We start from the raw sequence: 14,270 nt of genomic DNA, 5'->3' as shown, positions 1-14,270 counted from the left end.
AAAATGGGATAAGGCTGAACTTGACAGTAATTAATGTGAGGGGCGTCCTGTCCTCATGTCACAAACGCAGGGCCCTCTGGCCTCTTTTTTGTTTTTCATAAAAAGTTTGTGACCCACTGCACTAAGCAGCAGAACATCCTGATTGACTTATTCTTAATCCTTCATTTATATAGCGCCTTTCAGAGTGAGGAGCTTTTTTTTTTTTAATATACGATCTTTCATTGCTAGCATTATTTGAATTAAATGTAACTGTTTATAGTGCCTTTCACAGCAATCACTGGGTTATAATTTTTGTCCATCCACCCATCCGTCTACCTTCAAGCCTGCTTATCCTGAACGGGGTCATGGGGAAGCTGGAGCCAATCGTGGCAAGCAACTCACACACACACACACACAATTTACAGTTGTGCTTGAAAATTTGTGAACCCTTTAGAATTTTCTGTATTTCTGCATAAATATGACCTAAACATGAACAGATTTTCACTCAAGTCCTAAAAGTAGATAAAGAAAAACCAGTTAAAGAAATGAGACAAAAATATTATACTTGGTCATTTATTTATTGAGGAAAATGATTGAATATTACATATTTGTGAGTAGCAAAAGTATGTGAACCTTTGCTTTCAGTATCTGGTGTGACCCCCCCTTTGCAGTAATAACTGTAACTAAACGTTTCCGGTAACTGTTGATCAGTCCTGCACACCGGCTTGGAGGAATTTGAGCCCATTCCTCCGTACAGAACAGCTTCAGCTCTGGGATGTTGGTGGGTTTCCTCACATTAACTGCTCTTCAGGTCCTTCCACAACATTTCGATTGGATTAAGGTCAGGACTTTGACTTGGCCATTCCAAAACATTAACTTTATTCTTCTTTAACCATTCTTTGGTAGAACGACTTGTGCGCTTAGGGTCGTTGTCTTGCTGCATGACCCACCTTCTCTTGAGATTCAGTTCGTGGACAGATGTCCTGACATTTTCCTTTAGAATTCTCTGATATAATTTAGAATTCATTGTTTCATCAATGAAGACAAGCCATCCTGGCCCAGATGCAGCAAAACAGGCCCAAACCATGATACTACCACCACCATGTTTCATAGATGGGATAAGGTTCTTATGCTGGAATGCAGTGTTTTCTTTTCTCCAAACATAATGCTTTTCATTTAAACCTAAAAGTTCTATTTTGGTCTCATCCGTCCACAAAACCTTCTTCCAATAGCCTTCTGGTTTGTCCATGTGATCTTTACCAAACTGCAGACGAGCAGCAATGTTTTTTTGGGAGAGCAGTGGCTTTCTCCTTGCAACCCTGCCATGCACAAAATTGTTGTTCAGTGTTCTCCTGATGGTGGACTCATGAACATGAACATTAGCCAATGTGAGAGAGGCCTTCAGTTGCTTAGAAGTTACCCTGGGGTCCTTTGTGACTTCACTGTCTATTACACGCCTTGCTCTTGGAGTGATCTTTGTTGGTCGACCACTCCTGGGAAGGGTAACAATGGTCTTGAATTTCCTCTATTTGTACACAGTCTGTCTAACTGTGGATTGGTGGAGTCCAAACTCTTTAGAGATAGTTTTGTAACCTTTTCCAGCCTGATGAGCATCAACAACTCTTTTTGTGAGGTCCTTAGAAATCTCCTTTGTTCGTGCCGTGATACACTTCCACAAACGTGTTGTGAAGAGCAGACTTTGATAAATCCTGTTCTTTAAATAACACAGGGTGCCCACTCACACCTGATTGTCATCCCATTGATTGAAAACACCAGACTCGAATTTTACCTTCAAACTAACTGCTAATCCTAGAGGTTCACATACTTTTTGAACCTTGTGGAGCCACACTCCTCCTGGTCGCTCCTGCTCTCATGTGTCACTCAGGTGGAGCAAACCATCACCGCAACCCCGAGCGTCGGCATGCTGTACTCCTGGGACTGCCCAACTCCTCACTCCTGCACCAGCTCTTCCCAGTTTCCTGCCTGCTTCACTCTCATATTTAATCTCCATTCTCCAGTCTCTCTTGTTTCCCTCTTCTTCTCTTAATACTCAGCGCTTTCCTTTTAATATGCAGTTGTGGCACAGCTGCAGGGCCTTCGCACATGGAAACCACTCTCGCCATGGTACTCAGAGATGCGAGTGCGGCAATTAGAATTATTTATTTAAAAATGCCAACCAGCCGCGGACCCCACTTTACCATAGTGAGGAGACAGAATACAACCCTGATGAGACTCTGTGCTCAAAGTCACATCCCCTGACTGATATTCTTCAGTCGGTTGTGTGGCATGCCTCAATGCTGCAAAAAAGTAGTGGGGAGCCACGTTTACTGCTTCTTCACCTGACCTGCTGGCACGGTAAGCAAGCTGTAATGGGTAAAGGAGACAATCTGGGCCAGATTTGAGATGCCAAAGAATCAGGGTGTACTCACACTGGCAATTCATTCCGTGTCCAGGTGCATTTCTCTGCATGTAACCCCCCAAAGTCTCCTTTGTTTGATTAGTGTGATTGCTCCATGCCAGGCCATCTGTATCGTGCCCTGGCCCACTTGGAATAGGTTGGCCCGAGCACAGTTCAGTAGCATTCGGGAACAGTGTGATCACTAAACATGCCTGAGCATGGAAAACAAACATGACGTCAACGATGCGACAAGTCAGATAGTGAAATTCTCATTTCATTCAATATCTTTTGAGTTAAAAACAGGTTTGTATTCTCACCGTACACATGAATGTGAATTGTAGTTGGCAAGATAAGCTGCAAATTCCTCCCTTAACAAAATTTGTCACCGTAAAAAATCTTCTCGTATGTGCAGCATGATGAACAGCACAACGCTGCACTGCACACTCAATAAATCTGCTCTACACGACCCCAAAACAACCACAAAATAAGTAAAATCGTTTTGACAGACACTCCATGTTCAGATCTTGTTTTGGGTTTACACAAAGTCGCATGGTCATGACGAAAGCAGTGTGAGTAAAGGGGGATTGGGAGGGGTTCAATCACACTTGGGCACGGTGTGGAACAAATGTGCCTAGTGCGAGTACGCCCTCAGATGTTCAGATGTCCTCATTAACAGTAGAGTCCTTGAAGCCTATGAAAAAAGTTGTAATCCCGGGCCGCCTTAAATTCTTTCGCACCTCCGCCTCAGAGTCTTTTGTTTTGCAAATGTGTCAATCAGCACAAGCAGCCTGCTGTCCCATTCCTCCCCTGTTGTGGTGTGAAGTTTTGCATGTAAGTTGATAAATATTTTGTATGTCTTTATTTGGGTGGCATGGTGGCGCAGTGGGTAGCGCTGCTGCCTCGCAGTTGGGAGACCTGGGGACCTGGGTTCGCTTCCCGGGTCCTCCCTGCGTAGAGTTTGTATGTTCTCTCCGTGTCTGGGTGGGTTTCCTCCGGGCGCTCCGGTTTCCTCCCACAGTCCAAAGACATGCAGGTTAGGTGGATTGGCGATTCTAAATTGGCCCTAATGTGTGCTTGGTGTGTGGGTGTGTTTGTGTTTGTCCTGCGGTGGGTTGGCACCCTGCCCAGGATTGGTTCCTGCCTTGTGCCCTGTGTTGGCTGGGATTGGCTCCAGCAGGCTACCGTGACCCTGTGTTCGGATTCAGCGGGTTGGAAAATGGATGGGTGGATGTCTTTATTTGTAACGGACGACCCCTGAAATTTGTGGGGGTTATGTTCCTAGAGTACCTGCGAATTGTGAAAAACCGTGAATTTTGGATATGGTCAAAAAAATGCCTGGAAATGCCTATTTTTATAGTTTAAACCCTAAATATGCCCCCAAAACACTTTTAATTTCATTTCAAACTCGGCTTAATACATTACCTTAAAAAAAAAAAGAATGTAAAGTAATGTAAAATATTTTGTGACTTGGGCACCAGGATAATTCTGGATTCAAAGCCAGGTTCAATTCCAGGATAGAAATACGTTCTGAGTGGCAGTAGCCCATTCTCTCCCGGAGTCACTTCTGGGAGGCCATCCAAGCAGGGGTTTAACCGTGTGTCCCAATGAATTGTCTGTCTTTGCCCAATACTTGAAATGATGTGTCCTGATCTGAAACTACAGAATTTAACCCCAGCCTCTTCCCTTCTTTCTGTGTGCTCCACAGGCAATGGTGGCCTGTTATCCAGGAAATGGCACCGGGTACGTACGGCACGTGGACAACCCCAACGGAGATGGCCGATGCGTCACCTGCATTTACTACCTGAACAAGAACTGGGATGTGAAGGTACTGTCTGTGTTTTGTGAAGATCACTATGGAATGTTTGAATTTACTTACAGGTGAAGATCAGAATTCTCACGTTGTATGCCTGTGTAGTAAGAAATGAGAATTCCTTAAAGTGTCATTGAAAAGATCCCAGAGGAGGCTTTCGGAGCAAATTGACACCACTTTGGTGACCATAGGAAAGACTATTGACATTACCAGTTTAGTATCAGTTAATTGTCATGAATACACATATACATAGTAGAAAAATAATAAACAACAGAAAAATCTTGACTAATACATTATATAGTGCATATAACAAATTACAGCCACCCAGGCACAAAGCAATTGGAATCGGTTCAATGACCAAATTCCAGATCAGCTGTCCCAGAAGACTAGCAGAACCACTAATATGCAGTCGTAATGCAGTTGTGGTCAAAGGCTTCCATCTACTCCAATAACCAATATGTTTAGTGCCTTGCAAAAGTATCCATAATGTTTGGGACAATTTGACATCCTCAGTTGGGTTTCATGGCGTCACAAGGTACCGTAGCTTGCTTCTACCCTTTGAAGTCTGTAGCTGCCATTGTTCAACATGAATTATTATAATTATTATTATTATTATTATTATTATGAGGACAAGAGCTGTGCAAATGAAAGTCAAGGAAGCCATTATGAGACTGAAAAACAAGAATCAAGCCATCGGAGACATCAGTAGAACCTTAGGATGACCAAAATCAACTGTCTGGAATATCTTGGAGACTAAAGAACGCACTGGTGGGCTCAGTAATCGCAAAGGTACTGGTAGGTCAAGGAAGACCTCCACTGCTGATGACAGAAGAATCCTTACTATGGTAAAGAAAAAGCCCCCAACATCTGTCATACAGTTCATACACAGACTTCAGGAGGCGGACGTGGTCGTGTCAGAGAAGAATATCCACAGAAGACTTCATGAACAGAAATACAGAGGCCACAGTGCAAGATGAACACCACACAAACAGGAGGGCCAGATTATAGTTTGTGAGGAAGGAATTCAAAGAGCTTGCAGAATTCTGGGAAAAGGTCTTGTGGACAGATGAGAGAAAGATGAACCTCATCAGAGTGGTGGCAAGAGCAGAGTGTGGACAAGAGAAGGAACTTCCCAAAGCAGACCACCTCATCTGTTAAACATGGTGGTGATGGGGGTGTTATAGCTTGGGAATGTATGGCTCAAACAGGTCCTGGCACACTTCTCTTCATTGTTGATGAGATTACTGCTGACAGCAGACACACAATGAATTCTGAGGTGTGTAGAAACGTCTGATCTGCTCAAGTTCCAGTAAATTCCTCCAAACTCACTGGACGGCCTCACTGGATGGAAATTCATTCTACACAAGATAATGAGCCAGACAGACTGCTGAGGCAACACATGAGTTTATCAATGATAAAAATGGAAAATTCTTGAATGGCCAAGCCAGTCACCTGATTTCAGTCCAATTGAGCAGGCCTTACATATGCTGAAGAAAGAAAACTTAAATTGGACAAGCCCCCCAAAACAAGTAGGAGCTGCTGATGCAAACCAGTAGTTAGCCACAAAAACAGGAGTCCAGGTTACAGTTTGTGAAAAAGGGACTTAAAGGGGCCTGCAGACAATTGGGAAAAGGAAATCCTTAGAGTTCCCCTGAGAGAGCCAGAAAGAATCCTCTGAATGGTACAGTACTTCTTAATGGAATATATAACTTCTCCTAATTGGATTAAAGTCAACTTCCAGTTACAAAATCAGGATGTCCTCATAGGCAATTACTTCTGTATGCAAGTCCAAAGTCTGCATTGTGCACTTTAATCACAATGTCTGAACTGTTTGAGTAATTTGAATCTGTGGAGCAGAGGGGGAAATCAAGGAAAAATGTGTCTTTGTCCCAAACATTATGACGGGCACTGTACATAAAACACACCTAATGTCTGGTTAACTGTCATTTAGCACATTTCACCTCGGTCAGACACTTCTGGTAGCCATCAACAAGCTTCTAGCATTACTCTAGATCAATATTAGACCCTTCTCCTTATAGTTAAATATAAACCTTAAATTGCTGTCACATTTATTGATAAACGTATTAGTTACCTTACATCTCGCCAGAAGATGGGGCCTTAGCTGCCTCGAAAGCTTGCATATTGTAACCTGCTCAGTTAGCCAATAAAAGATGTCATTCTGCTTGACTTCTCATTGATGAATTTGGAAGGCAAAAAACTCCTCTGTGATGTGATTCCTGACCAGATTAAGAAGACGTCATCCATGAATCGTACCCACAATGACAATAAATGCCATGTCTTTTGTTAATGTGGCATTTGATGGCCGAAGGTTTAAGTTTGATGTACCGATGGTTCACCAATTAAAACAAAGCACTTGCTTGAGCCCACCCTCTCAGTCTTGATGAGTGAAGTGACAGTTTTGAATTCAAGGCATATTTCTTGTTGTGTTTGGAGGAAACCCATGGACAAAATTGAATTAGAACATTAGAACAATCTAGACGAGAGCAGGCCATTCGGCCCAACAAAGCCTGCCAGTCCTATCCACTTAATTAAAAACAAAACATCAAGTTGAGTTTTGAAATCCCCTAAAGTCTTACTGTCTACCACACTACTTGTGTCACACTAAGTGTCTATCGTTCTTTAAGTAAAGAAAAACTTCTAATGTTTGTGCAAAATTTACCCTTAACAAGTTTCCAACTGTGACCCCATGTTCTTGATGAACTCATTTTAAGATAATATAGTCTTGATCCACTGGACTAATTCCCCTTCATAATTTTAAACACTTCAGTCAGGTCTCCTCTTAATCTCCATTTTCATAAACTGTAAAGGCTCAGCTCTTTCCTCCTAACTCATCTCCTGTAGCCCTGAGTCAGCCTAGTCGCTCTTCTCTGAACTTTTTCTTGTGCTGTTATGTCCTTTTTGTAGCCTGGAGACCCAAACTGCACCCAGTACTCCAGATGAGGCCTCACCAGTATGTTATAAAGCTTGAGCAGAACCTCCTGTGACTTGTACTCCACACATCAAGGCGCTATATAACCTGACATTCTGTTAGCCTTCTTAATGGCTTCTGAACACTGACTGGCAGTCGATAGCTTAGAGTCCACTATGACTCCTAAATCCTTCTCATAAGGTGGACTCTCGATTTTCAGACCTCCCATTGTATATTTAAACCTCACATTTTTACTTCCTATGTGTAATTCTTTACATTTACTGACATTAAACTTAATCTGCCACAAATCTGCCCAAGCTTGTATGCTATCCAACTCCTATAATGATATAACAGATTCCAAATTATCTGCTAATCCACCTATCTTGGTATAATCTGCAAACTTAACCAGTTTGTTACTTATATTCCTATCTAAATCATTTATAAATATTAAAAATAACAGCAGCCCCAGCACTGACCACTGCTGGTCACCACTCTTAACATCGGCCAGTTCTGATGAGGTTCCTCACACCATCACCCTCTGCTTCCTTTGTCTGAGCCATTTCTGCCCACATCTACACACCACATCCTGAACTGCTGCCACTCCTTTTAATTTGATGCCCAACCTCTATAAATTCTATAAATATCTACAAGAAAAATTAATTATTATTTAACGGAGTGAAAATCATGAAATGAGAATAAAATATTTACTCTCTTACTGATTGGAGTATTCCCATTAAACTGAGGTCCACTATGCTTGATGCATGACTTTCTTGATGTTTTAGTTTATAATTGAAAAAGGGAATTAATTAATCACATTAAAGTTCGATAAATTCTGAAAATAATGATCCATCCATCCATCCATTTTCCAACCCGCTGAATCCGAACACAGGGTCACGGGGGTCTGCTGGAGCCAATCCCAGCCAACACAGGGCACAAGGCAGGAACCAATCCTGGGAAGGGTGCCAACCCACCGCAGGACACACACAAACACACCCACACACCAAGCACACACTAGGGCCAATTTAGAATCACCAATCCACCTAACCTGCATGTCTTTGGACCGTGGGAGGAAACCAGAGCGCCCTGAGGAAACCCACGCAGACACGCCAAACATATTTATGTAGGTTTCAAAATAAGCCCGATTTAAAGCGTGACAAAAAAGTGTCACGTAAAATCATTGCACTTTTAGGCTTAGGATTTTATATATAGAGAGTAGATATAAAATAAAGCGAGCAGCGACCCCAGCTGGACCCCACTCTTAACATCAACCAGTTCTGATGAGGTTCCTCACACCATCACCATCTTCTTCCTGTGTCTGAGCCAATTCTTCAGCCATCTACGCACATCACCCTGAACTGCCACTTCTTTTAGATTGATGCCCACCTTCTCATGTGCCACCTTATCAAATGCTTTCTGAAGGTCCAGATAAATAATATCATCTGCTCCACTCTGATCATATCCTTCTGTTGCCTCCTCATAGAGTTCCAGCAAGAATACATTTATAGGATACAAAATACATAAATAAGGAACAAAAAATGTATTCTATGGCACATTTATTTGTTTACACTTGCATTTCTTGCTCATTTACTTTATTTATTGTCATATCTTAACAGTACTGTTATTTAGTTGCATATTTGTTTAGTCTGAGATATTCCTCTATGCTACAGTGTTCTGCAGAGTTCTCCACCACACCATACACCCCCCAAACCGGCCCCTTATGGTAAGTGCTTTCCTTGGTCCATGCACTTAAACCTTCACAAGTAGAATGCAACTTAAAGAACAATACATAGCGCACACACAGATGTCATACAGCTTCCACAAGTTAAAAATGACTTCCGCTCCTCATTTACAGAAGGCCATCGCCACTACCATAACACTCGGCACGCAAGACTTTGCTTTAAAGTCTCATCTCATTCTCACATTGGTTAGCCGTGCTCCTTTCTTTTTTTTTTTTTTTTTTCCAATCACACTTTGTTTAGTTTTTGACTTCCACATTTCACGGCCTCTGACTATACATTTTCCATTCTGTTTTATTTGAGGACTGAATGAACTCGTATGCAATACCAGCGGCTCCTTTGGCTTCCCGGGTCATCCCTGCGTGGAGTTTGCATGTTGTCAGTGTGGGTTTCCTCCCACAGTCTAAAGACATGCAGGTGAGGTGCATTGGCGATCCTAAATTGTCCCTAGTGTGTGGGTGTGTGTGCCCTGCGGTGGGCTGGCACCCTGTCCAGGATTTGTTTCCTGCCTTGCGCCCTGTGTTTGGTGGGATTGGCTCCAGCAGACCCCCGTGACCCTGTAGTTAGGATATGGTGGGTTGGAAAATGGATGGATAATGACTGAAGAGCGGCACAGTGGGTAGCGTTGCTGCCTCGCAGTTAGGAGACCTGGGTTCGCTTCCCGGGTCCTCTCTGTGTGGAGTTTGCATATTCTCCCTATGTCTGCGTGAGTTTCCTCCTGGTGCTCCGGTTTCCTCCCACAGTCCAAAGACATGCAGGTTAGGTGCACTGGTGATCCTAAATTGTCCCTACTGTGTGTTTGGTGTGTGTGTGTGTGTGTGCAAGCCCTGCAATGTGCTGACGTCCTGTCCGGGGTTTGTTTCCTGTCTTGCGCCCTGTGTTGGCTGGGATTGGCTCTAGCAGATCCCCGTGACCCTGTAGTTAGGATATAGCGGGTTGGATAATGGATGGATAATGACTGACTGACTTTATGAATCAACTACATAGCCACAAGTAGCTTCTTGTTTTTCATTCTAGGAAAATACAATTAAAAACAAAAATACTGCAAGTGTCCAGCCAGCTTTCATAACTTTCTCTCGGTCTGTCCGTCTAAATAAAGCAGGGTGAATGACAGGTATTTTTGGTTGGAATATTCCATTAAATTTCTTTAATTATCCTGATTCATTCTAACCTGTTCTACTTGATATTAATTCCTGTAGGTTCCACTGTGTCAGTGGTCTAATTGATTAGTCCTTGTTTTTCCCTGAATGTTCTTGCTTGTGTCAGTCCTTGTCTGGTGTTTTTGCTGACAGGGACAGTTCATCAGGTACACAGGCTGTGTCCTTGTGTGTGGCCTGTCTGCTTGTTGTGCTTTATTTCTTTATCAGTTCAGGTTTCTTAGTAAAGCTAAACAAGGTTGGTGTGCCTTGCCCTTGGACTGTCACATCATTACAGCTCCAAACACACACACTCCACTATCACAGGACATGATGTGCTGGAAATGCAGAATTTGTGTGAAGGCAGCTGGACCAAAGGAACTGACAACTTGGTGTAAACGGCGTTGTTGCTGTTTTCTGTGCCCTCCAATGATGTTGGCCTCCTTGATAAATAAATGCGAAATGGACTGGAAACAATAAATGTCGTAATTGTGTTGTAGAAAATAAATTTGGAGATGTATTAAAGAAAGAAATCTTGTCTTTAACTAGGGCCTCTTTGAGTCAGAAACCAGGTGAAAAAATTCAACTTCGAGATTTTTACTTTCTTATATACATAGTATAGAGAAACAACAACAACATTTATTTCTAGAGCACATTTTCATACAAATGATGTAGCTCAAATAAATAAGAATTAAAATAAGAGAAGACTAATTAACATAGAATAAAAGTAAGGTCCGATGGCTGGGAGAACAGAAAAAACAAAACAAAAACTCCAGACGGCTAAAATCTGCAGGGGGTCCGAGGCAACGAGACCACCCAGCCCCCTCTAGGCATTCTACCTCACATAAATGACCTCAATCAGTCCTCATGGTATTCAGGGTTCTCATGGAAGAACTTGATGATGATGGTCATGTGGACTTCTGGGGCCTCATGTATAAACGGTGCGTATGCACAGAAATGTTGCGTACTCCCGTTTCCACGCTCAAATCGTGATGTATAAAACCTAAACTTGGCGTAAAGCCACGCACATTTCTATGGTAACTCATACCTTGGCGTACGCAATTTCTCCAATCGGTTTTGCAGACTGGCGGCACCCAGCGTCAAAGCAGTGCTACTGTTCCTGTGTGATCACCTTTCTTTCTTGGATCCACATTCCTGACGCTGCTTTATAAATACACTGAAACTAACTGCATATTGTTTATTAGTGTAATGCATCTGATTGTAATTAACCTGCAGCAATATAATGGTCCAGGGAATAGCCACAGTATTCCAAATACCATAACTGCTTTAGCGTTGTAACTCTCACTGCATCTTCTTCTTCTTTCAGCTGCTCCCGTTAAGGGTTGCCACAGCAGATCATCTTTTTCCATATTACTCTCACTGCACCACTCAGAGTATTTATATCACTGTATCTGAGTGTTGAATCACAGCAGCAGCTGATCAGAAAGAGAATTATCGGTACACAGCATGAAGCAGACGCTGCCTGAGCCACAGCAAAACACTTTAGAGACTTCCCAGTACGGACTTTGCGGTTTAGAAAAGGTTTCATCCCAAGAACTCTAAACGTACTCAATCAGTCCATCAAGTGCTCCTTGTAGAACTGTTTACTTATAAGTACAATCACCTCACTGTAAACTTGCACTACAGTTATAATATTGCACAACCTGCGCCACTTTATAAAGCGCGTATTTACATATGATGACGGTATTCATTTTTAAGATGAAATGCAGCAAAATATGTTGATTATATTATACAGCTGTAATATCACGAATGTAATGGATTCTGTGTCCTGTCGGAGAAAGAGAAAGAACGGAAGCACGTAGTGATTCACACACATAGAGCACATAGAAGATCAAATACAGAACAAAGCATTTAACGTGCTACTTGAGAAACTAGTAAAATAAACGATTTTAAGATGAAGTTTATGATGTTCTACTTTAATGGCAAAATAAACTACGTGATTAAAGTGGAAATTTCGAGATTAAAGTTGACATTTCGTGCTTTTTTCCCCACTGTTTGCCTATTTTTTTGTCTGTACCCTAATAAGCTTTCATATGACACTCAGACGGTGGGCTACGACTCGCCTTTTCACGGCGACTTTGATATGTGATTTCTTTTTTATTTCGGGCACTGTGCGACTTTGTGAAATTGGATCTTTCGAGTTTCTCCGACACTCTGTCACTCGATCAACTTTCTTTTCTTGATTATACCACTGTTTAAACCAACAAACAGTACGTTTTTCATTTGCCTCCACTTGGTATTCACTGAAATTCTTATATTTTCCCCTGTGCTTTTCCCATTGTCTTTTCACAGAAGGCTATTTATATTGATTTGCATATTCAAAGAGGCGTAATTCTGGGAGGAGTTGGGGTGGGACGGAAGGCAGCGCGTGCACGTGCATTACTTTTCACGCTGATCGGGATTTATGTAGTGGAAGAACATGAAAGTTTGCGTGCGCACAGATTCCTGCATCTGGATTTTTCTGTGCGTACGCACAATCCCGCTTTTGTGCTTACGCCATGTTATAGTGTGAGTTCTACGCACGGCGTTATACATGAGGCCCCTGGTCTTTAATCCATCAATGTAGGGACATCACGGTGCTTTGATTAGGTGGTGGTGGCGCAGATCACCACCACAGAAAACTGGAAAAAGAACAGGAGAGAAAGTAGGAGTTAGTACGGATTTTGGAGCCACCATGAATAATAATGATAATTAGTTGAATATACAGAGCATCAGGATTAAACTAAGATGAAACTATGAGAAGGCCATGTTAACTCTTTGAGGGCTGAATATTTTTTGCAGGCAACTCCGTTTTCTGAAAAGCACACAATGCAAAGGTTTCACATGTAAATCAACATAAAATGTCTGTTGCTGTGGCTGCTGTTCAGCGTCTCTGGTGGTTGTGTAGGGGCAGCATGATGGCCAGTAGGAATGCATGGCAGGCTGGCTGCCTGGCCTGTCTTCACGTAGCAGTGCTACTCAGTCTGTTTTGTACCTCTTGCCATCATAAGCGGCAGTCCCCCCAGGCGAACGTTGCCATTGGTGCATCAGCTACACAAGCGTGTTCAACACCACAATCAACTGGGGACAGATCAGCTGAAGCTGTTACCTCACTGAATCAAAACTGAAGTCTGGCAAGTCAGAGTCCAATTTGGTGATAATAATACACAAAATGTCATCCATGGAGTATGTTGCTTTGTGCATTCGCTTTGGACTCTCGTCAGATGTCGATGAAATTTTAGAGGTTGTTTGCTGTTCGCTACTCATGCATGCGCAGGGAATCGAGGTCAAATCAACAAAGCTAACTTTCCTTCTAGCAAAGAGAGTTGAACTAAAACATAACGCGAGTTTTGTCGTTGTTTACAGCTGATTACCATCCTCTACCCCCTGAATTTTGACAAAAGCCAGCATCAGCCCTAAAAGAGTTAAAGTAATGTGTTTTTAGCAGTGTTTTAAAGTGCCCCACTGTATTAGCCTGGCGAATTCCTATTGGCAAGCTATTCCAGATTTTAGTGCATAACAGCAGAAGGCCCCCCGCCTCACCACTTCTTTTAAGTTTAGCTCTTGGAATTCTAAGGAGACACTCATTTGAAAATCTAAGATTACGATTTGGAGTGTAAGGTGTAAGACATTCCGAAATATAAAATGGAGCAGATTATCTAAGGCTTTGTAAACCATAAGCAGTATTTTAAAGTCAATTCTAAATGACACGGGTAACCAATGTGACAACGCTAAACCTTGTGAGATGTGCTCAGATTTTCTTTTCCTAGTTAAGATTCTAGCAGCTCCATTCTGCACTTGTTGCAATCGATTGATGTCTTTTTTTGGTGGTCCTGAGAGGAGTGCGTTACAGTAATCTAGTCGACTGAAAACAAAAGCGTGAACTCATTTCTCAGTATCTTGCAAAGTTATAAGATGTCTAACTTTTGTTATATTTCTTAAGTGAAAAAATGCTGTCCTAGTAATCTGATTAATTTGTGATTTAAAATTCAGGTCAGAGTCAATAGTTACCCCTAAATTTTTTACCTCCGTATTGACTTTTAATCCTAATGCATCAAGTTTATTTCTAATAACCTCATTATATCCATTATTGCCAATCACTAGAATTTCTGTTTTCTCTTTATTTAGTTTGAGAAAATTACTACTCCTCCATTCAGAAACACAAGTAAGACATTGTATCAGTGAATCAAGAGAGTCGGGAGTCATAAGAAAGTATAGGAATCGAGAAAAAATTCAACCTCAATATTTTTACTTTCTCGTATATATTGTATACAGCAGGGGT

The 14,270-nt window shown here is 42.0% G+C and overlaps 1 protein-coding gene across 1 annotated transcript in view; it reads left to right on the top strand.

Annotated features, from left to right (window-relative positions):
* egln2 (egl-9 family hypoxia-inducible factor 2) overlaps positions 1-14,270 on the top strand; it is a 116,603-nt gene that overhangs the window by 73,526 nt on the left and 28,807 nt on the right. The window contains exon 3 of the mRNA XM_051934241.1: positions 4,083-4,202. Coding sequence (XP_051790201.1) covers positions 4,083-4,202 — 120 coding nt within the window. The remainder of the gene's footprint in view (positions 1-4,082; positions 4,203-14,270) is intronic.

The sequence above is a fragment of the Erpetoichthys calabaricus genome, chromosome 1, assembly GCF_900747795.2.
Source record: "Erpetoichthys calabaricus chromosome 1, fErpCal1.3, whole genome shotgun sequence".
NCBI lineage: Eukaryota > Metazoa > Chordata > Cladistia > Polypteriformes > Polypteridae > Erpetoichthys > Erpetoichthys calabaricus.
This window is presented reverse-complemented; position numbering and strand designations above follow the sequence as displayed.